At 46.3% G+C, this 23046-nt stretch overlaps 1 protein-coding gene across 1 annotated transcript in view; it reads right to left on the reverse strand.

Moving 5' to 3' along the window:
• ACAT1 (acetyl-CoA acetyltransferase 1) overlaps positions 1–23046 on the reverse strand; it is a 330010-nt gene that overhangs the window by 159184 nt on the left and 147780 nt on the right. Inside the window, exons 5-6 of the mRNA XM_069640458.1 lie at positions 22824–22924; positions 22383–22526 (exon numbers count right to left, since the gene is read on the reverse strand). Of these exons, the coding sequence (XP_069496559.1) occupies positions 22383–22526; positions 22824–22924 (245 nt within the window). The remainder of the gene's footprint in view (positions 1–22382; positions 22527–22823; positions 22925–23046) is intronic.

Here is a 23046-nt window from a genome sequence, read left to right on the forward strand (position 1 = left end):
TGACTGCCGTACAAAAGAAAAAACGGGGTTTTCCCAGTTCCCGAATGGACATAATTGTTGTAGGCATATTCGGCTATCCAAAGGATGTCTTTCCAAGTTTTTTCAGTTTGTTGCAGCATGCAGCGTAAATACTGTTCCAGAGTTTAATTGGTCCTCTCGGTTTGTCCGTCGGTCTGAGGGTGGTGACTGGTCGATACCGACAGCAACTTTGCCAAAAATGAGAAATAAAATGACTACCTCGATCCGAAATTAGAACCGAAGGAAAACCGTGCAGTCGGACGATGTTTTCGAGAAATTCTCGGGCCAGAGTTGCTGCTGTTGGCAAGCCTTTGAGCGGAATGAAATGCGCCATCTTGGAGAATAAGTCCACGATTACTAGAATCGTATTGTATCCGGAGCATGGAGGTAGATCGGTGATGAAGTCCATAGAAAGCGTATGCAAAGGGCGAGGTGGGATGTCAATAGGGCGTAAGAGGCCTGCTTGTCTTTCCTTTTGACTCTTGTTTTGGGCGCATACTCCACAGGACATTATGAAGTCTCTGATATCTTTTTTCCAAGACGGCCACCAGAAGTAGCGCTTGATCTTTTCTGGAGGTCTTGGCCATACCGGGATGTCCTTCCATTAAAGAATCGTGATAACAAGAGATTACTTTTTTCTGTAAATCTGTGCTGGGTAGGTATAATCGTTCTTGGAAATACAATAAGTTGTCCTTTACTGCAAAGTCCTTTCCCTGCAGATGCCAATTCTGTATGCCTGCTGGAGTTACAAGTTGCCTGGCTTTATCCTTAACTTCCTCTATGGATTCTGTGGCGATTACACCCAGAATTCTTTGTTCGGGAATGATTGGTACAGGTTTAGGGTTGATTAAGTGTTCTTCCACTCCCATCCGAGAAAGGGCATCAGCTTTACCGTTTTTTGTACCAGGTCGATAGGTAATTATGAAGTCAAACTCGGCAAAGAATAATGCCCAACGGAGTTGTCTAGAGGATTGGGCTTTTGCGGTTTTCAAATATTGCAGGTTTCGGTGATCCGTAATCACAGTAACGGTGTGTCGGGCCCCCAGCAGATAATGCCGCCAAGCCTTAAAGGCAGACTTGATAGCCAGAAGTTCCTTGTCAGTAATCGTGTAATTGATTTCAGGAGGCGAGAATTTGCGGGACCAAAATGCCACGGGATGCAACTGATTGGTTACTGGGTCCTTTTGTGATAGAACTGCCCCCATGGCAAGGCTTGAAGCATCAGTTTCCACGATGTAGGGGAGTTCGGGGCGAGGGTGTTTTAAGATTCCCCATTCAAAACGTTTGTTTTTCTTTAACAAGGCAGTGATGGGCTGGACTATTCGAGAGAATTCGGGGATAAACCTGCGGTAAAAGTTAGCGAAGCCTAACATGCTTTGCACACCTTTTACGGAGGATGGTGATGGCCATTTGAGAACTGCATCGACCTTCTTTGAATCCATACGCACTCCGCCAGGTGATAATATGAATCCCAAGAATTCAACTTCAGTCACGTTGAAAACACATTTTTCCAACTTAGCGAAAAGTTTGTGTTGACGCAATCTTTCGAGGACCATTTTCACGTGTTTCCGATGTTCAGATTCCGATGAAGAATAAACGAGGATGTCGTCAATGTAAACAACAACACACACATCTATGAGCTCTCCGAGGTCATCGTTCATAAAATATTGAAAGGCGGCCGAGGCATTACAAAGTCCGAAGGGCATGACCTGATATTCAAATAGCCCATACTTGGTGCGGAAGGCCGTCTTCCATTCATCGCCCTCTTTTACTCGTACCAAGTGGTAAGCTCCTCTAAGATCCAGCTTTGTATATATGCATGCTTTTCTGACTTGGTCCAGGAGTTCAGGGATCAAAGGTAACGGATATCTATTCTTAACGGTGATCTGGTTCAAGGAGCGATAATCTATACAAGTTCTAAGGTCTCCTTCCTTTTTTGGAACGAAGAACAAAGCTGAAGCAGGGGACTTGGAAGGACGAATAAACCCATTTGACAGGTATTGTCGAAGGTGAAGGTTCTCAGGCTCGGTGAGGGCATAAATTCTACTACAAGGAGGAGTAGATCCAGGTATCAGGTCGATCTGGCAGTCATAAGACCTATGAGGAGGTAGAGAGTTAGCCTGATCCTTCCGGAAAACATCTTGGTATTCTAGGTATTCGGGAGGTAACTGGGGAGTCTCTGAAGAAATTGCTGCCAGTGCAACACCAGGTGGAGGGTGACAAGTAGAGACACATTCTGGAAACTGGACCGTTCTTGCTCGCCAATCGATCAGAGGATTGTGTTTCTCTAACCAAGGTATTCCTAGAATAATCTGAAACTGAGGGGCCTTGATCACATCGAACACGATCTTCTCATGGTGTCCATCTGGACTTACTAGCGTCACTTCTTGAGTGGTATGCGTTACTGGCCCGGAGGCTATCTCCGTACCATCCACCGTAGTAATGACGTCCTTTACAGCCTTGGGACAAAGAGTTCGATTCATCCTCAAAACCATTTCATGATCCACATAATTGCTGATGGCACCGCTGTCGACGTAAGCTTCAATTGCATGTAATCGATCCGGATTATCAGGGCTAATGAGGACCATAGGTATCACAAAATGCGAGGTCACGGAACTGGTTTTCACGCTCGGCAAGAGGACCTCTATTCTTGTCGGGCGAGGTCGTTTCCCTGCTCAGAGTTTGTAACTTTGGTAACTGCAGCTCCTACTGCCTTCTTGGCAGGTTTCACCAGACAGTCTCGAAGAAAGTGCCCTGAGTTTCCGCAATAGAGGCATAATTGCAACTGTTTTCTCCTTTCCCGCTCCTTTTGTGTTAGAGGACCTTTCAGACCCTCTATTTGCATGGGTTCCCCGGAGTCTACTCCTTTGGAAGGAGTTGGCGGTTTGGAAAATACTCGAGCATCAAACTTGGAACGATCGGCCTTCCTGTTCTGCAGTCTGTGATCTATTTGAACGACTAAGTCTATATAGTCCGAACAATCTTGTGGGGGATTCACTACTTGGGCTAACACATCTTTGAGCTCTCCGCGTAGACCTCTATAAAACACCGTAATCCTTTTGTCCTCAGGCCAGTGAGTTTCCACTATCAGTCTGTTGAAAGACGCAATATAAGCCAAAAGGTCTTGATTACCTTGTCGCAAAGAAAGAAGCTCATTGTCCAAGGCCTGCCCCTGTGAATGCCTTGCGAACAGTTTTTCCATACTGTGCTGAAAAGCTTGAAAATCATGGAGGACCGGATCATCTTGATTTACTAGAGGGATCGACCAGTCTGCCGCATTGCCACTAAGGTACGAAAGCACGAAAGCTACTTTAGCTTGATCAGTTGGAAAGGCTGCTGGCCGGCATAAGAAATGCAACCGGCACTGATTGAGAAATACTGCAAACCTCTTTGGGTCACCAGAAAATCGTTCGGGCGGAGCCAGAGGTACATTCCCAGGTAGGTTGATCTGAACTGGATTCATAGAGGATGTAGAAGGAAGATTTCCCCCAGATGCGGGTAACGGGGTCTGTCCGGCTCGTGACTGTAGCAATTGTCTAGCGAGATCATCTGTTCACTCCCTAGAAATAATCAGTTCCCTTCTTAGAGCGTTCGTTTCCTGACGGGCTGCATGCACTTCTGCCCTTAGTTCCCCAAGTAACTGGGCTAGCTGGTCGGTATCCGAGGTTTCCATAGCGCCTGGACGGGAGTTTTGTGGTAGGCTTTGCGTTCTGTAACACTCACCTGATTCCCGTAGAGGCGCCGGTCTTGACTGGGCGTATACCGTATCTTCAAAGGTGATGTGTAACACACGGCTGGCTCTTTGGGCTGGACCTCTGTGCACTGTATGTCTGGCTCGAAGGGTAAGATGTCTTAGGTAAGTGAACGCCGTGCTCTCCATCTGCCTTGAGGCAGGGTGCTGTAACCAGTTTCTTCACTGGATAAGGGGAGCAGGCCTCTTGACTTCAGAGGACTGCTGTCCGTCGTTTACTGCACGAACGGTAAGTTTCGAGTAATTCTAATGTCTTTAAAGTCTTTAGTAATGATGTTTCTTGTTTTGCAGGGTTCCGGCGATGGCGGATGGCGGGCTGAAGTGAGTTGAAGATGGAGCCCTTGTGATGAATAGAAGCGCCTGGAAGCACGTAAGTAAGCGCTTGTTGCCTGCTTCACGATGCGCTCTAACTGTCTTTTTATTTTGCAGGTACAAGTTCGGGGCGGCTGCAGGGTGCCGGAATACCCACTGGGTTAGATGTGGAAAGGAGTAATGGCACGAGAGTATTAAAGTTCCCCAATGTCTTTAAACGCACCTTGTTTTGTCTTTCAGATGCGGGATGCAGAGTGAAGACCTCCGGAGCGCACGAAGAGTAGGTAAGCCTTTGTCTTTCAGGTGCCGGAATGCAGCGCGAGGCGTTGGTGACAGCCGATGGACCAGGTAACTGAAGAGCTGTCACTGAAGACCGTAATGCTAACCTGTTCTTTCTTGTCTTTATAGGTGTTGCTGAAGACTGGATTCAGAATGGTAAGCCTTTTTCCTTAGGCCCAGGATCAGATGCAGAAGACACGATGAGCGTTCTGCTGCTGAGGATGCAGAATAACGCAAAGCAAGATTCATCCATCGGGTGTGGTTTAAATAGCCTCCTGTAGTGCTTAGGTGTCTCCTTCCACAGCCACGCCTAGGTAAGAAAAGAGTTCCTGCTTTCCAGAAGAGTTCCAGTGTTCTGAATCTAGGGAGTGGCTCCTGCCCCACCCAACAGGAAAAGTAGTTCCAAACAGAAGAGGATCAGAGGCTCAACTGGCAGGCAAGTAAGCAGCATGGTCTGCTGCAGGTAAGTCCACCCAAGCATTATGAGCCCGGCGCTTCCAGCGCTGGGACTGGGCATATTTATGAGCCTGGTGCCACTGGCGCCAGGACTGGGTCCAAAAGGTCCCAATAGGGACTGGTTGGCACTCGGAACCTGGGTTATGGATCTGCTTCCAAGGGAGTTGGGAAAACCCGGACCTTTTGGAAGCAGAGATCATGACAGTTAGTCCCTTGTGCTGAGTGAGAGCACAGGAGTTTGATGGGATCGCACATCGCCAGTTTGCACAGATGTGGATACCATGGTGGTCTTGCCCACATAGGAGCAACTAGTATAATTGTCATCAGGTTCATTGGGGATCTTGTTTACCACCTGTCTCATGAGAGGTATTGGGGGAAAAGCGCAAGCAAATTTCCCTGACCAGTCCATCCATGGGGCGTTCCCATTGGAACCTGGCTGGAGGAACCTGGACGCGAAGTCTGGGCATTGACTGTTTTCGCATGTAGCGAACAAGTCTATTGTAGGGAAACCCCATAGAGAGAAGGTGTCCTACAACTTTCGTGTAGATGCCACTCGTGTTCCTTTGGTAGGGGATCTCTGCTCAATGAGTCTGCTAGAGATTGGCGTTCCCCTGGAACATGCTGTGACGAACATGCTGGAACATCTTCTGTTTGAGTGCCCATTTCCAAATTTGCTGCGCATGCCTGGGCAGATTTGAAGAACCTGTGCCCCCCAGTTTGTTGATTTAAAACATTGCTAAAGTGCTGTCTGTCAGGACTTGCAGATTGGTTCTTTAAATGGGATTTGAATGCCCCTTTGAATACTGACAGAAGTTCTAGCATATTGATGTGGTTTTGGGCTGCCGTGCAAGACCACAGACCCCGAGCTGTGTGATGAAGGTAATTAGCGCCCCACCCCTCTAGAGGCGTCCGTCGTGACAATTCGTAGAAGGGTTTCCCCTTCAGCAGATTTTCCCTTGTCCACCAGCGAAGATTTTGTGCAAGTGTTGGCGAAACGACCACTAGATCGTCCCACTGACCACTTGCCCTAGACTACTGTTTCGCCGACCACTCCTGCATGGGTCGCATGCGCAGGCGCGCGAGGATCCAGGTAAATGCAAGATGCTATCATGCCTAGCAAATGCATAGCTTTGTGCACCCTGATCTGCCGGCCGGCCTGATTATGCAGTATTTGCAGTAACACATTTTGGACCCTTTCCTCTGACAGAAAGACCAACCCAGATTGTGTGTTTATTACAGCTCCTAGGAACTTTTTGGAAGTGCTTGGCACCAGGCTTGACTTTTTCCCGTTGATGGAGAAGCTCAATTGAAAGAGGAGGTTGGTTTTCTTTTAATGTTTTGTCTGCAAATTAGGGGGTACTCCCCTGTAATGAGCCAGTCGTCCATGTAAGGGTACACTGGGATTGCCTCCTTGAGTAGATGCGCTGCCATCACCGCCAGTACCTTTGCGAATACCCTTGGAGCAGATGCTATTCCTAAGGGCAGCCCTTTGAATTGGTAGTGCTGGTTCGCTATCTTGAAACTCAAGACATTTCTGTGCACTGGGAACATTGAAATATGAAAATAGGCATCTTTCATATCCAGTGTTGCCATGTAATCCTTTTTTAGTAGAGGGATTACCTCTTGTAGCGTAGTCATGCAGTACTTTTGTGGCTTGACATACTTGCTTGCAGGGTGCAAATCTAATACTGGGCGCATTGTTCGATTTTTTTTGGCACAAGGAAGTAAGTTGAACAAATAGCCCTAAATTACCTGGTTGGCCGGGACGACTTCGATGGCATCCTTTACTGCGAAGAGTGGCTATCTCCTCGAGAAGGTATTCTTTTGAATGGATCTTCTGTCGTGCAGGGTGGTTGTGGGGTCGGAGTTTTATACAGTATCCGCCTGCTACTGTGGACAGCACCCATCTGTCTGAGTTGATTCCCTTACATGCGTGGGTCTGGAAATGCGCCCTCCTACTGGAGAGGCATGGGAAGGCACCTGAAGAGGAATCTCATTGCTTCTGAGATAGGGTGCCACCTCGAGAGGGGTTGCCCCTTCCCAGACCACTACCTCTGCACTGTCCTCTAGGATAGCCCTGGGAGTACTGACCATTTCCCCAGGAGCAGCTTTGGTTTTGACTGTAATTGGACCCCCGTTGAGAACCTTGGCCACGAAAACAGCAAAAATTGCTATTACCCCTTAGGTGTGTGGCTTGTTCGCGAGTTGCCCCAACGATTTAATGCGTCAATCTACTTTGACTGTCTTAAGGGTGGCTTCGACGGCCTTGCCGAAGAGCACATTGGGTTCAATAGGCTTGTTAGTGTGGCCTGTGTTTCTGGTCTGAAACCTGATTGCCACAGCCACGCATGACATTTAATAAAGGTAACTTGAGCAATAATTCTTTCGGCATTGTCCGCCGCGTCAAGGTTGGTCTTAAGTAAGCAGCTTGACACTGCCCTCCGGACTGCAGCCACCTGTGCTAGCTGGGATTCAGTGGTTCTGGGGCAGACGATAGTAGAGCCGATATGAACTGGCCAAAAGGGTAGCATTGTTTGCAATTCTGGTTTGGTAAGCCGTGGAGGAGGTGACTTTCCTACCCATGGTGCAAGTCTTTTTGCTTTCCTTGCCGGGTGGGGCCTCAGAGGAAGCAAGGGGGTGCCCGCTCTTTTACTATTTGTAGTGACAACTAATGAGTCTGGCTTCAGTTGCCCTCTCATATACAGTGGGTCTGAAGGTGCAGGTTTAAAAAGCTTTTCTACACGTGGGTTCACAGATCGTGTGAGGCTAGGGGCTTCTAGTGACGGATTTATCCTGCACTATATTGACTTGAGTAAAAGAATAAACCGTGCCATTGTTTTCCTGTGCCCAAGGATCTGTTCTACAAAGTCCTTATCCTCCTGTACTTCGAGTGTCAATTTGAAAGTGCTCTGCCACCTTGGCTAGCACCTCATTAAGAAGGGGTTGGTTGTCAATAGAAGAATCAACGATAGGCGGGTCCTGATCGATAGTTGAGTCTATCGGATACATATTGGCCTCTGGGTCAGTCTCTTGGTCCTCATCGTCCCCATGAGGGTCTGCTGCCTCCTTGTCGTTATAAGGGTCAGCTGCCTATACAATTGAGAGGTCTTCGTGTTCGGAGTCCGGGGTCATAGAGCTCTATGACGGTGCTACGCACTGGAATTTCTGTAAAAAGACCTTTCAGAAGGGGGTTGAGAAGGTTGAGCAGAGACTTGAGACCCGGAGGGAGCTGTGGTGGGGGGGTGGATTGGAAACTCTGGAAGTATGCAGGGTCCTTTTCGTAGAAGTTAGCCATAAAAGACATTCTCCTCATGATCCTATCTGTCTTGTGAAGACCATTCTGCTGAATTTGGGATTACCAAGGGTTGGGAAGGAAGTCCTAAATCTTCATCTGTGGGAGGAATAACTCCAGATTTGTTTAGGCCTCGTCTCTACAGGTTTATCCTTATGAGGGATGGGCCTAGTTTCCTTAGGCTTCTCTTAATGAGCAGTGTTTTCCATAGGAGGGGTCTTTGAGGACTTTTTATATGTTCTCCCCCCAACCCCCCTGGTGCCCAGCACCGTATTTGTCCGACTGTTTGGAGCCTACTACCTGATCTGACACAGAGCGTCAACTTTCGGGTGTGGGAAGGGCCGAAGCCTCGTCTGCGGATAGCCGGTCCTCAGAGGGAGTTTTACGCGCGACACCCTCGCCGTCTTTCGACGGTTGGGTCCTCTCATGCAGCAATCTCGTATGAGAATGCCCAGAGAACAAGGACTCAACTGACCTTTCCCTGGGTGCCGTGCGTTGTCAAATGCTCGACCCATGTGCCGAGTTTCGAATTGGGGTTATGTGTTTAGTGGTGGGTGGTCTTGATGCGCTTCTGCTGCCGGATGTAGTCCCCACAACATGGCCGCCGGCCTGTCCTCTGGGGTTGGGGGCCTGCGCTTGGGTAGCCAGAGCTACCCAATAGCCCTTGCTGTCCGTAACGGCGGCGTTGCTGGCATCACTGAAAGCGCCTTCTACCTCCATGGCCTCGAGTTGCCTGGCATAGTGGGCCCAGTGTTTTATGGAGCAGTCCTTTAAGTCTTGGGCTTGTAGAGCCTACACACTCAACAAGACATCTCGACATAGTCTCTTGGGAGACACAAGTTACAGACTAAATGCTTATCGATCCACGGGAATTTACGATTGCACTTGGGGCAGAATTTAAATGGGGTCTTGATCACTACAAACTATGGCAGCTGGGCGGAAGTAGTACAAGAGGGGCATATTCATCCTAAAATGACAGCCCCCCTCTCCCTACTCTCTGGGCCGAGGCCCGGTATTGCCTTTCAAGGCCAAATGGTCTGTCGCGGTAGTTTTTACCGGTGTGATGTTTCGATGGTCGGTGAAGTAAGGGATAGAAAGAATGAACTATCGGTAATTGAAAAAAGTCAATGGCTTTACGCCGAAAGAGGAACTCCGCTATACGCGTCTGTCTAGAATGGCGGAAAAAACAATCCGAGGTACCTAGATGCGTGAGGGATCATGGGTACAGTGGACGTCACACTAGGGATAGTATAACAGGCACGCCCTGTCGACATCCCTTTCAGAGTTTCGAAAACTGTAATACTCTGCAGCTTCCACTAGATGTCGGCCTATGCACAGCATGTGATCTAAGCAGATTCCACAAGCCTCAGAAATTATGTCTTGTATGCACTTTATGGCAATGCCTAAATAAAGGTTTTGATGATGACAATATTTCCCTCATTAAAATTAAGTTAAATCGAAACTGTATAAAGGATGAGGCAAAACATGTGGAGGGGAATCTTTTCCAAGCATGGGGCCAAAAGGCCAGGCTTCTTGTTTTCATCCCTCAGATGTACAAAGGATATGTGTGCATATTTTCAATATCATCAAGCCAGCCCCTTTCCTACACCGTCTTTTTGATCCTACATGGATCATCAGTAAGAGATTCCTTAGATAAATGTGAACCAACTACAAAGGGACTCGCATTGGTTAGCAAAGCTAGTGACCACTTTAGTCCCTCCATTTAAAAGTACAACGTTTAAAAAATAAATAAAAAATCAGCTAGCAACAGGAACCAAGATCTTGCTATAAAGACACAACAGTCTCCACCTAGCAACAGCCTGCCGTGATCTTATCCCTAGCTCAAAGCAGATGACAACTGCTGTAACAGTTGGGAGGTTTTACGACACAGGCCGATGGTAAGCAGGTGCAAGCGGATTTAGGTCACAATGACCTAAGCCCCATCCACCTGTCAATCACTGCTAAACTGATGGTGCCTTCCTGTTTTGCTGCCCTTTTCCCTACTTAAGCAGTCGTCCAGCATGATTTACTTTGCACTTGGTGAGCAGGTGCAAGTGTCCTAAGCCCCACCCACCTTCTTAGTCCTGCCTCTTCTCATCTACCCTTGACTCTTGGATCAAGAGTGCCTCTCGCCAAGGTGTCCAAAAGGCAGATGGAGCAAAGGGCAATTCCTGTTTTGACCCGAACACACAGGACCCAAACCCTGCTCAGACAAGAGGTAAGCACGGGCCGACATGCGTTTTCTCCCTCCGTCCCCACAGGCAACGCCCCTCCTCTATGTCGCGGACTGCGCAATAAAGCAACCTAACCCACATCAGCCTCAAGCCCATCAGCACCCCTTCACCGTCCACAACACAGAGGTTGATGCTCGCCAACAACCACACAGCTATCACCCACGCAGCAGACATCGCCAACCTCATCACTGCACACAACCTTGCTGCAACTTTCATCAGTGACACCTGGCCTCCACCCACATCTAAGACGTCTGTGTCCCAGATGGCTACAGCATCCAACACAGAGACCTGCCAAACACAGGAGGAGACCTTGCAGACATCCACAAGACCTTGTGGCCCTTCACCAGACTAAGTCGACAACATTGGCTCCTTTGAACTCTCCTGGCGCTACCAGCTCTCTGACGGACAGTCACCTTCAATCTCATCTACAGACCACCCAAACCCAACACCGCCTTCAGAGACTTCACCAACCTGGTCACCACCATATCCCTCACACACGTGAACATCTTCCTATGCGACTTCAACCTCCCGGGCAACAAAGTCACCAAACTGAGGAAGGAAGCTCTCCTCTGCCTTCGACAACCTCAGCCTCACACAGCACACAAAAGATGCAATGCACGAGAAAGGTAACTTTCGACCCAATCATCACTGCATTGCCTTCCCTCCATTCCAGCTCTCCTCTCCCGCTTGACTGGTCCGACCACCTGGCAGTGTCTTTCAACATCCTGCACACCACCCCAGTCAAGCACTCCCAGCAGAAACCCATCAGACAAACCTTCAGGTCCTTCAAGAACTATGTGGAAGCCCTTATGGAAGATCTCACCAACCTTCACCTCACATCGACCCAACAACCCAACCAAACTGACACTACTGGAAGCACCCCCCTCTCATGCTCCATCGAACGACACTCGTCTCTGAAACAAGACACCTTCAAACCGAAATTGTCAGCAACCTGGTTCACAAAAACTCAACCACAAAAGATTCATCAGGAAAATAGAGAACACCAGTCCTGCATCCGATCAGGCTCTCCTCAAGGAACTCGTAACAACCCGCTGACAACTAATCAATACAACCAAGGCCTCTCAACACCGTAGCAGAAGCGGATAACAAAAGCAGATCGCTCTTCAAAGTGGTCAAGCACTGCATCGACCCACTACCCGACACCACCATACCGCACTCCGTCGAAAAATCCACTGCCATAAACACCTTCATACACAAAATCAGCATGATTTGCCAGCAGACACCAGCTCTGCATCCACAGATCCACCTCAGGTCCCTCCTTCTGAAATTGCCACACGATGGACAACATTCAAGACACTCTACAGAGGACCTTGTAGAAACCATGGCCGTCATCCTCAAAGCTACAGCGTATACAGATATCCTCCCGGCATCCACTGTCAAGACCCTCCCTGCACGAGCTCTCCCTCCCCTATCTGGAGAACAACACAAGGAACCTTCCCATAGATAAAAATCCTCCCTCTACTAAAGAAACCCACTCTGGATTCCCGGCAATCTAGGTAACCATCTCCTCATCACCCATCACTGTTCCTTGATAGGATCATCGAGAAAGCAGTAACTGCGTAACTGCAGCAACACCTAGACACCAACACTCCTGCAAACCTACCAATCTGGCTTCAGATGCAGCACGGAGATGGCAGCCATTCAGATGGTGGACGACACCTTCAACATCCTTGACAACGGTCACCCCTGCCTCCTTGTTCTACTCCAACTCTGGGCCGCTTTCGACACAGTAGACCACCAGGCAATCATGGACACCCTATATCGGCACATGGGGAGCAGCTACCTTATTCTCCGCTGGTTCAAGTCTTACCTTTACAACCACCAGCAGTTTGTTCAGATAGACTCCTCAAGATCGCCAATGCTACCCGTCACTTGTGGAGTCCCGCAGGGTTCCATACTCTCCCCAGTGATTTTCAATCTATACATGGAGCCATTGGGAGCCCTCCTACCCACACACAACAACCACATCCACCAATATGCTGATGACACAGCTACACCTCAAGATAGACTCCATCAAGGACAGCAACAGGCTCAGAAACTGCCTCTCGATCCATTTTTTGATGCCCAGTGCATATGTGAAGCTCAACCCCTCCAAGACCAAATTACTACTCCTCATCAACACCGGAAAACCAGACAGACATACAGAACTGGCCATCAACCATGAACCTCAAGGGCTTCACACCACAGCTCACCTCCTGCGTAAAGTCCCCCTGGTTCCACATCAAACACCTCTCCTTCAAAACACATAGCCAGTGCTCCAGATAAGATTTTGAAGTGGGAGTATTTACTCCCTATTTTTTAAAGTTGGGAGTAAAAATGTAAGTCCAATTCCCAATAGGAGTAATTTAGAAGCGAGTACAAATATTTTTTAACTTTAAATCGTGAATGTTTTTGTAATCATTTATATGCACCTAGTTGGTCATACACATTAAAAGATACAGGATTACTTCTTCAGATCAGGCCCCAATAGTAAATTCTTCCTGCGGTACAATGTGCAATAGTGGTCCAAACATATCCATGGGGATGTGTGGGTGAAAGAAGAGGCACATTGTTCTACGTGTTGGTTTCCCATTTTTTGTTGGAAGTATTTTTACTGGCTATTTTTATTTTTTAGGAGTAAAAGGGGCAGATTAACCCATTATCTGAATGACTGGACATAGCTAAGAAAACTCAGACAGCGTGGTCTCAGCTCTCCCTCTGCGAAAAGTCAAGCCCTTGCTCCCTCCTATCCCACCTGGATCGGAGCAGTGCTCTCCTCAAAGGCCTCCCATCGTCCTCCCTTGTGCCCCTGAGAAGCGTCCTACATGTGGCCGCACGCCTCATCAAGGGTCTATGCAGATACAACCACATCACAGCGCCCCTTGACTATCACTGGCTCCCACTTCACGTACAAAGTACCTTCAAGTCTTGCTGCATCATATGCAAGGCTGTTACCCTCAAGTCACCCAGCTACCTTGTGGAGAAAGTCAGCATCTCCGATGGACAGTGCACCACCAGAAGCCAGGACATGTGCAGACTTAAAATCCACTTCTGAAAAAAGTAAAGGACCAGCAAACAAGCCTTTTCTGCCTACGCCTCAAGAATATGAACCTCCTTATCAGCAGACTAGCCCCCATGCTCCTACAATTCAAAAATAACTCGGACCCACCTCTTCAAGGAGTCTTTCCTCCTCAACACCTAGGCCATCAGGTTGCCTCCTAATTCACTTTGACGCCGCCCGCTCATCTCCGCCACCCCGTACAGCTGTACCTCTCCTCTGTGCACCCCTGTATCCTACCCGTGCCCTATATCTATTTTATTGCTACCTCCGAAAAGCACACAGTCATGCATCTGTACTGCTGTATACCTCTGTAAAGTGCTCTGTTGCTTCTCAAAGCTAGGTCTGCACTCAATTAATGCCATAACAATTAGGACGCAACACCAGTTTCTCAAGAAACTGCCATAGAAAACTGTAGCAGTTCAAAACCATAGATTACTTGGGGGCTGACTTTCATCCAAGTATCAAGCAGTGTTCCCTCTAAGCTGCCCAGATGCCTTCTCTGTGCCGCTCAGGTTTTTAGCAGCGCACACGGGCAATTCTCAACTAAAAATGCAATAAAGCACAAGCCACAGCAAATACCTGATATTTGCTTTATCTTAAAATAACTAACTAGTCATGATATTCTGGTGCAGCGCCTTTACATTACCCTACTATGCAAGCGCGACAACCTAAAAAACGTAAAAACAGAATACAGCCACAAGGGGCTCCATGAACAGAAAAATCTAACATATGCTTGCACGCATTATCCAACTACTGTTTCCTCCCTACTCATGACTCCTATGCTTTTACTCTACCACGCGCTTACTAACCTCTACAACAAAACATATTTAGATATTACCAGACAACCTTGACTCTTCCTCTATTGGCTTTGCGAAAGGTTACCAGACATGTACCTACAACCATGTATGTTATGTTTGTTGTAATTTGAATAATTTACAACAATAACTTCTGTTATTCATGATGCCTTATAAAAAGTCCCCTTTGGAAGGCCTTCCAGCGACTACCCTGGCACCCCTGAGATGTGTCCTGCATGCCGCAGCACGACTCATGTGAGGACTCTGGAACTTGAACCCTCCCACACCTTCCTCTAACTCCATTGGCTCCCGCTGGAAGCCCATATCATTTTCAAATCCTGTTGCATCATTTACAAGACTGTCACCCTGAAGTGCCCAAGCTACCTCACTGAGAAACTCATCTCCAGAGGCCTGCAATCCACAAGTAGGGACATGTGAAGGCTTGACCTTGACGGTGCAGGAAGGAAAGAACGAGAAGAACAGCCTTCTCGGTCTATGCTCCAAGACTCTGGAACCTCCTCCCGTCAACATCAGACTTTCCCCATTGCTGTTGCAGTTCAGGAAAGAGCTCAAGACCTTCCTTATCAATGAATCACTCCTATAGAACACATAGGTCCACACACCCTCCACTCCGATCTGCCCTCCACGGTCTCCTCCCCTGGTTGCTTGTAGTTCCCTTGATGCAAATTGGCCGCTGTTACCCTCCCAGTGCACTCCATTGATCCTGAAGCCAGGGCCACGCTCAATAGACTAATAAAAGCATCAACCACACTATGTAACCCAATTATCTCAAATATCAGATACTGACTGTAGGTTAACCGAATACTTAGATGTGTAACCTCATCCCATGGTTCCTATTCTTAGTACATATGTCACAAGAGTTTTGAATGGGTCCCTTGCAAGTTAACGCATTATACAACTCAATTAATTTCCTCCCTAAGGATTTGAGTAGAAAAATGTCATGCTCAGAGTCTCCTACTTTAGCATTTCTAACATTACCGTATAAGTGGAGAGAAACATTGCAATATAATTTACTTGGTCTGCAAGGGATAATGACTATGGGCTATGCCAGGTATTACTCGTCTATAGTATTAGGACAATGGATATTCAGACAGTAGACTACTTTTCACACAATCTGCATCCTTTATAAGTGTTCAGAGTTGCATTGGGCATAGACCTTAAATGATATTGTAACTCACCGCTATACAAAAACAATTTCACTTTTCAGTTGTATAATCCTATCCAACAATGTAAGGGTGGAATAAGTTGCAAATGATCATGTGTGCACTGCAAAATAAATGTGTAGCCGCAGATTAAATTTTCTTAAAATGCATATAATATGAGGCACTAAATATGTTTTGCTTGCAAAGTACTATGGGTATGCAAATATCCCAGTAAGTATTTCACTGCTACAATCTCTAATGTTTTAACAGTGCCCGGTCAACTGGTATTGGAGGCGAGCACAGGAGCCCGAGAGGGGACAGTTAAAAGGGCACAGGAGAAAACTCCTTGCGGGGGAGGGGGGGGACAAATCAGTAACTTTAAAAAACCAAGTCGGTTGTTTCGGCAGTACAGTGTAGAAAATATGTTTGTTTGCTGAAGGAAAGCAAACCTAACAGCCTAGAGAACTGCATTTTCTGTTTCTTTCTATGCTCAGCTGCTGAGGGCATTTCAATACAAACATGTTTTCTGTGTTCGACTAACATCCCCCCCCCTGCATCTTGTGTAACTGATGAAAGTGAATTAGAGGCATCCCTAGTTACAGAAGAAGGCTATCAAGCTCTTACACCTCTGAGCATAGAGGCCATTAACCCAAAAGGCATAGATATGTGATTTACTTCAACAGGGCTCTAAGAAACCTCAGTAAGTCCCTTGTATTTTTTTCTAGGCTGTGGTGAAGAAGGGTGGGCAAAACTTTAGGCTGTATTATGTGCCCTGTCATTTTACTTCCTACATCAGGGTTACAAGCAAGGCTTCCTACTTATAGTGAAATGAAAAAAAGTTATTTGCTTTTCCAACACGGATACTTTATGGTTATTAAAAGATTTTCTTTGCCCTTCCCATGCGTCTTGAAATCACTCTGAAATATTATTAGAGTTCCTTCCTATGCCACTGCTCTCCTGGACACTTATTTGAAAAAATATCAGTGGAGCTTTGTGGGCAGAAGCCAGGCATTGGTTCCTATGTGTTCATTGTTGCCCCATTTTTAGTCAGCAAATATTTCTGTTTTTAGGGACTACAAATTGATGATGTATGCGACTCTTAGCTGTAAAGCTGGTTTTGAGTAACTCATAGGACACCATTATGTGGATAGTCAGCAGAAGCCAGGGAATTTTGATCATCATATTCTATGCAACTCTTGTATAAGCTTTAAGTGCCCAGTTACTTGAGGATTCAGTGTGCGGTACAAATAAAGAAACTAAACTATGGTGCAGTTATTCTGATGCAATTATCATCCTTACACAAATGAGAGGCATGTTCTCCTGGCCCTTGAATTGCTTCGTTAAAGTGGCACATGAACTCCTATTGGCATGTTTTCTGACATTACTTTTAGTTGCCTATATTCCATCTGCCCTTTATTGGATCCGGTATGATTTTTGATCGCCACATCAGTTATGAAAAGCAAGATTTGTTTTTTTGTAATGCACGAGTGTTTTTCCAGTGCCATAAAGCACATATTTTTCCCTGCACAGGAGTACTTTTGTTAACTACTGCGGCATATCTTGAGGCCTTCAACTGGTTGATGAGTTCTCTTTATAATTCATATAAAATATTTTATTTAACCTATGTGTTTGGAAAAAGTGTTGCAAGATGTGCATTTTATGCAGATTTGTAATGAATTGCAGTGGTTTGGAAGGGGCAATTCCTTTCCAAACTCTTCAGAGATTGTAGCTTACTAAATATGCATCACCAAGTGGCTTACTTCGATAATCAGTTGTGCACATGGAAAATAAAGTGCGCACGAAAGGTAACCAGTTCCGCACTTAGAGAAAAATAATTAGAGGGAACATTCAGAGCGCCAGAGCGCCAAAGGACCACTACGGTGGTGATAGTGCGCAGTACAAAATGTCCTTTAACATTAACATTGGTATCAAGTATGATTTATCAATTTCCACAAAATCAAAGTCTGTCCAGGAGAAACAAGTCATCTGAATAGGAAAGCCAAGCAAGTCCCAAAAAACAACTTTGGGTGAAATAAATACTGCTTCTTGGCATTTTGAGATATCCAATATGGAGGTTAAAGATGCAGGGTGCCAAAATGCAACCCTGCCTCAAACCCCTACGTGTCTGGATCTTCCGTGACAGAGCACCCTGGTGGTCCAAGCAGACCTGGATATTGGATTGTTGATGTACACATGATGACTCAACAGGCCAGTTTAACCCAAAGCAGGTTTCATTCAACCATGTTGAAGGCCACTGTCAAATCAATCGTTGCAACATAGATGGTTTCCTTAGTCTTTAACCCCAAATAGTATCTTGTAAGCAGCAGATGGGGCAAGGCGTTTAGATTTGCACCAACAGCTGCTTGAAAGCCAGTCTGGTTTTTGGCTAGCCTACCTATTTCTTTTGCCCATCTCAATAGATCCTTTAAAACCAGAACAGCAAATAGTTTAACATCAGCGTCCAAAATACTGCTAGGCCAATAATTATTTGGTTCTAGGTGGCTACGCCGCTTAAAGATGGATACAATAGGGGCTGTCTACAAGCTCCTAGGCAGCTCTCGATATATGAGGATCTGTTTAAATAAGCAATATAAAATAGAAGCCCAGTATTCACAATCCGACTTGAGTAACACATTTGTAAGCTCATTTGGGCCAGCTGCACAGGAATAGCTAGCCTTCCACCATATCCTTATCAAATTTCACGTACCAAGCTGCTTCAAGAACTATACTAGCGACAATAGGGCTGCCAATTACAGCCGCATACAGCTCACCATCTGATGGATAACATCCCCAAGAATTTATTTTCTCCAAAAAACGTTTAACATGCTGTGGGAAAAGGCATGGACACAAATCACAACTTGTAAGCAGATTGGCGGGATTTGCAGTTCTCCATATTCTGCATCACATTATTCGAAATCCCTGCCCAGCGTCCCTCCCAGGATCATAATTCACCCTTAGAGCTTGCCTTTTATCCCACAGAGCAGAGGATTTAATAATGAGAATTGCAGAATAAGCCGAGGTTTCACAACCATGGCCGGGTACTCCTCTGCAAAGTCAATGAAAGGCCTCCAGGTAAATACATATTTGACATATCTCCCCTCACATAGGGCACCAAAATACACCACACTTTCACCAACCGCATCTGGGCTACTGGTCCCTCGACCCATTTCCAGTTTCCAACGTAACCATGGGTCCAGACAGGGGAAATGGCCAGTTTGCCGTATTTCACAGCAATACCACCCGAGGATCCATTGGTAGTGACAGAGGTGTAATATCTTTGATTTTAGACAGCCCGCCATTCCAAAAGAGGCCCACCTTCCCACATTTCTATACCATATGATAGAGACCCCACTGCAGCACATTCACGCCAGCATTTCGCTGAATACTCAGCTGACATGTGGTGCAATCTCTCCGGTGTCAGGAACGATAATAGAATTTGTAGGAACATTCCCTGTCCTTCACACATCAAACACGCCCCCCCTCACAGATCTTCCCATTTACACATGTAGGATCCCCAAAGTTTTTCAGATTGCTTGGTCATCACGTCCAACATCATTTCCCCATCATGCTGATAAAGGGAGCAACTAATGCCTAATCCAATTTCGGTAAATCTGCTTCACTTTTTTTTTTTATCAATTCACCTGTGGTGACTGGATCTTCATCAGGTTTTCTTATCTCTCTGATCAGTTCCATGTGTTAACATCCCTGCAAAAATATCGCTATACAAGAATATCCCCATATTTTTGCAGCAATATTAAGCCATGGATCCTGCAGGGGACACCCCTGCAACACACGGTCTCAATAACCACATACATTATCCCCACTAATATTGCTTATGGCCTTACCCCACGACCATATATATGGCTATATTATTGGTGGGGATATTACCCCGATACCCTCTGATCTCTGCAGGGCTGCCTTCTTGTCATGAAGCAGATTGTCAAAGGCATGTTCATGAACAATTTTAACCAGGTTTCTTGTAGCCATTTTATTATTCAACAACTGGGGATTCTCAACTTTCGTAAGGATGCAATTATCGAAGTTAACTTAACTGTATGCCATTTCCATTGCTCACCTTTTATTTTATAGGAGGGGCACTAAAACAGGCGCACCTCAGCAGTGGCATTGGTTCCTTTGGTGGTGCTGGCTGATGGGGGACCTTTTCGGGTCAACCCATCATACCATGAAGCCCTGCCCGTTATTACAGTAGAGAGCTAAATCAATGCCAAGCCTTTCTAGCTGGAGCAGTGTGCGGGCATGACTAGCACGAGCGCCCAGCATTGTCCCCTCCCAACTCGTTATTTATGAATATGGATAGCTAGCTTTAGTGCACAAGTATTGGCCATATGGTTAATGAACAAGGAGCTAGCCCAGGGTGCAGATACACATAGAAAACGCACACTGTTGCAGGTTGTGTGACTGAGTGAATAATAAAGTTGCCAAAACGCCACATCCTAACCAAACAGTCTGCGGCAAAGGTTGCTGGGACTCAGAAATAAGGACCAGGGCTGAGCCCTGGCAAACACCCCCACAAATTAAGCACTGCTACTCACCCAATTACATTTAAATCTTGATAATCTCCATGCTACCCACCATAAAGTCAAGAGCATGCTCAGTAAGTTATGCATGCAGTGCAGACGCCAGTGGTCGACCTATGTATGTCACAGCTTACATTCCAGAGTGCCTATGAATTGGAGAATGGCATCACTCGTTATTCGCAAGCCTTCAAGCGTTACTGGTCTGATTATATTAGTACTTATGCAAGCGAGGACGACATGCACTTCTGCAGCCAAGCCCGTGAGTAGCAGGAGAAGTGCATGATATTGCAGAGCGTTTAAGGTCCTTTATTAGAAGTCTATTGAAAAAAAGAAAAAAAAAAAAAAATCAAGTGGGAGGGTTTTCCGCCCTTTGCTGCCACAGCACTTCAGAAGTGAAGAGAGCACAGTTACCAGGGAAGAAAAGGGGTTTCAATGGAGGATGAGAGAGTGCAAAGGACCCAGGAGAGGAGTGGGCAACTAATTTGGTAGCTTACTGGAAACAAGTTTAGAAGCTAGAGACACATTCTAGCTTAGATCAAGGGATTAATGTCAGTTCTACAGGCCTTGGAAAGAGTGCCAACCTGTTATCCGATTAAGGTGCACATTAATGTGCATATCACACAGTCTGATCAAGTGGTGTCAGCATTCTTTAGCAGCAGAACTGAGCCATGCATGGTCTATTGCAATTTCTATGCAATATGAATACAAATAAATGCTGTTTTAGCTAACCCTGGAACTCAACTGATTATTGGTTAACACTAGGTTTCTCCGTTTGCCTGGAATCTGATGAAACATTAAAAAGCATTTAGAAACAGAGGGTAGGCATTTTGGAGGTTTCAAACACAATGACATGACAGAGGTTGTCAAAGTCCTTCTGATGGAGGTGCAGGTAAAACACCAGAAGACGGTCACATACCATAACACCGGAGTAGCGAAACATGCTACAAATTGAGTGGGTGGAAGACTAAGGGCAGGTGACAGTTATAACAAAGAGATGGTCAATTCTTCCATGAACACAATCAGACTCCAAGTCTGAGAACCACCCTGTCTTGGGGACATTTTAAATACTTTGAAAATCGACAGGGGGAATATCAGGCATACGTTATGAAGAACAGACCCTTTCATCCCATGAGGGATTTTGTTTACTCTGTCAGAGGTGTTCAAAAGCACCAGTTATGATGAAAGCTCAATGGAATGGTCCGATTGGTTTTCGAAAATGTACCATATTCTTAATTGGGAAAAGGAAGCTAAACACAGCATGTTCAGAGAAATTAACATTCCGCTCAGAAAGATGCGGACCATCAGCATGAATTTCTACATTGATTTGCATGCATGCATGCATGCATGGACTAGTGCGGATGGAGGAATCGGAAGGGTTACAACTCGGAAACTTTCCACCAACAGTTCTCAATATACTCTGTACCAGTCTCTTCTGGAGTTGGTAATTCATATTTAAGGGTGGGGCGTAGGACAGAAGCTTGCATGAGCATTGGCTCTCAGCAACCATATTGGTGGAGCGATGGGTGCCTGCTGACGTCAGCCAGTCCTCCAGCAATATGAGGGCTGGGGGCCGGCTGACATGAGCCAGTCCTCCAGCAACCATATTGGTGGAGCGATGGGTGCCTGCTGACGTCAGCCAGTCCTCCAGCAACCATATTGGCGGAGGGCTGGATGTCTGCTGACATGAGCCAGTCCATGGCTCGCCCCTGCTTGGTTGCTACCGGCTGGTTTTACGTAGCAGGCCATAATGAGTTGGTCACCTGACTGGTTCACTTTGCAGTGAAACCCAAACACTGTACAGCAACGTGCCATCTTGGCATGATTTTATTTTTCAGGGAGCACTCACAGCACGACACAAGGGTTATCCCCAGTCTGACGTTCCCAGGCACCTAGTTACACCAGGGCCCGAGGAAGTGCAGTTCTGAGCACAAGGCACGCTCAAAACTAATGAACGAGCTCCAGCAAGACAATTTGCGTATGTAGGCAAGTGCAGAAGCCACATAATTTAAGCATATGCTGCACAATTTACCCAGACGCAAAAGCCGTTGGAGAACCAATTCATGCAAGAGTTGGGCCAATTTTGTATCTTGTAAGCATACCTTGCATGTGTTAGTTGGAAAACACCTGTGACTTGGCCCCAGCATTCTATTTATTAGTAAGTGAAAGGTTAACAAACCAGCTGAAACATGACAATAACAAAAACAAGACCCATGTAACAGCAGCAATTTAACGGGAACTCATATGGGGGTTTGTGTGTGGGGGTGGGTTGTACATAGTCATATAGGAGTGTGGGGGTAGGAGGGCTGCAGAGAGGTATGGGGATGTATGTGGAGAACGCTGGAGCTATGGGCAGAATGTAGGGCACTTTGGTAACAGGTTCATTTTCTCCCGACCTGTAGTCGTAAAATGAAGGTCGATACAGTGGCGTACAGTCGGTAGAACAGCACAGTGTGCGACTTCAGTAATGCAACATGGAAATGTTACCATGTGAAATTTGTTGTAGACATCAGTCAGCCCATCTTTCACAATTAGGTCTTCTAGTTTCACTCCTCCATACGGCGTGGCGCCTCTGCTCATTACATATGGGACATTGGACATGCTCTCCATCCCGCCAGCCACCATCACCTGCTGCTCAAACAACAAAACATTTACATTGTAAACCAACAGAAATAGCGAGCCAAAATAAACCAGAAATTAAGAGAATGTCTAAGGGATACATATTTAAAGTTGCAAGCCAATAATGCAACATTACTCATCGCTTGCGCACAGCACACCATTCCTTGCTAGCAAGAGCCAATTATCACCAGCGAGTGCACATTTTGGAGGCCTCTAATAGCTCATTTCAAGTACACAGCACAGCGGTTTTGGAAACATGAAATACTAAAAGTTTGTCAAAGAAAACACTGGGATGGGGTGTGTTCTCACCTGATGCCCGCACATCAGACTCTGAGCCGCCATCATTATGGATTTCATTCCAGAAGCACAGACTTTGTTGATGGTTGTGGCCGGAGTGGAGACCGGTAACCCTAGTCAAAACAATGAAACAAAACAGGTTAAATAATGTGCCCTGTATGAAACCCTGAGGTCACAACTCCCCTAAGAAGGATATGTATATTTTTTTTACTTGTTCTAGTTGTAATTACAACTT

The sequence above is a fragment of the Ambystoma mexicanum genome, chromosome 7q (genome assembly GCF_040938575.1).
Source record: "Ambystoma mexicanum isolate Mex_15411 chromosome 7q, UKY_AmexF1_1, whole genome shotgun sequence".
In the NCBI taxonomy this organism is placed as follows: Eukaryota; Metazoa; Chordata; class Amphibia; order Caudata; family Ambystomatidae; genus Ambystoma; species Ambystoma mexicanum.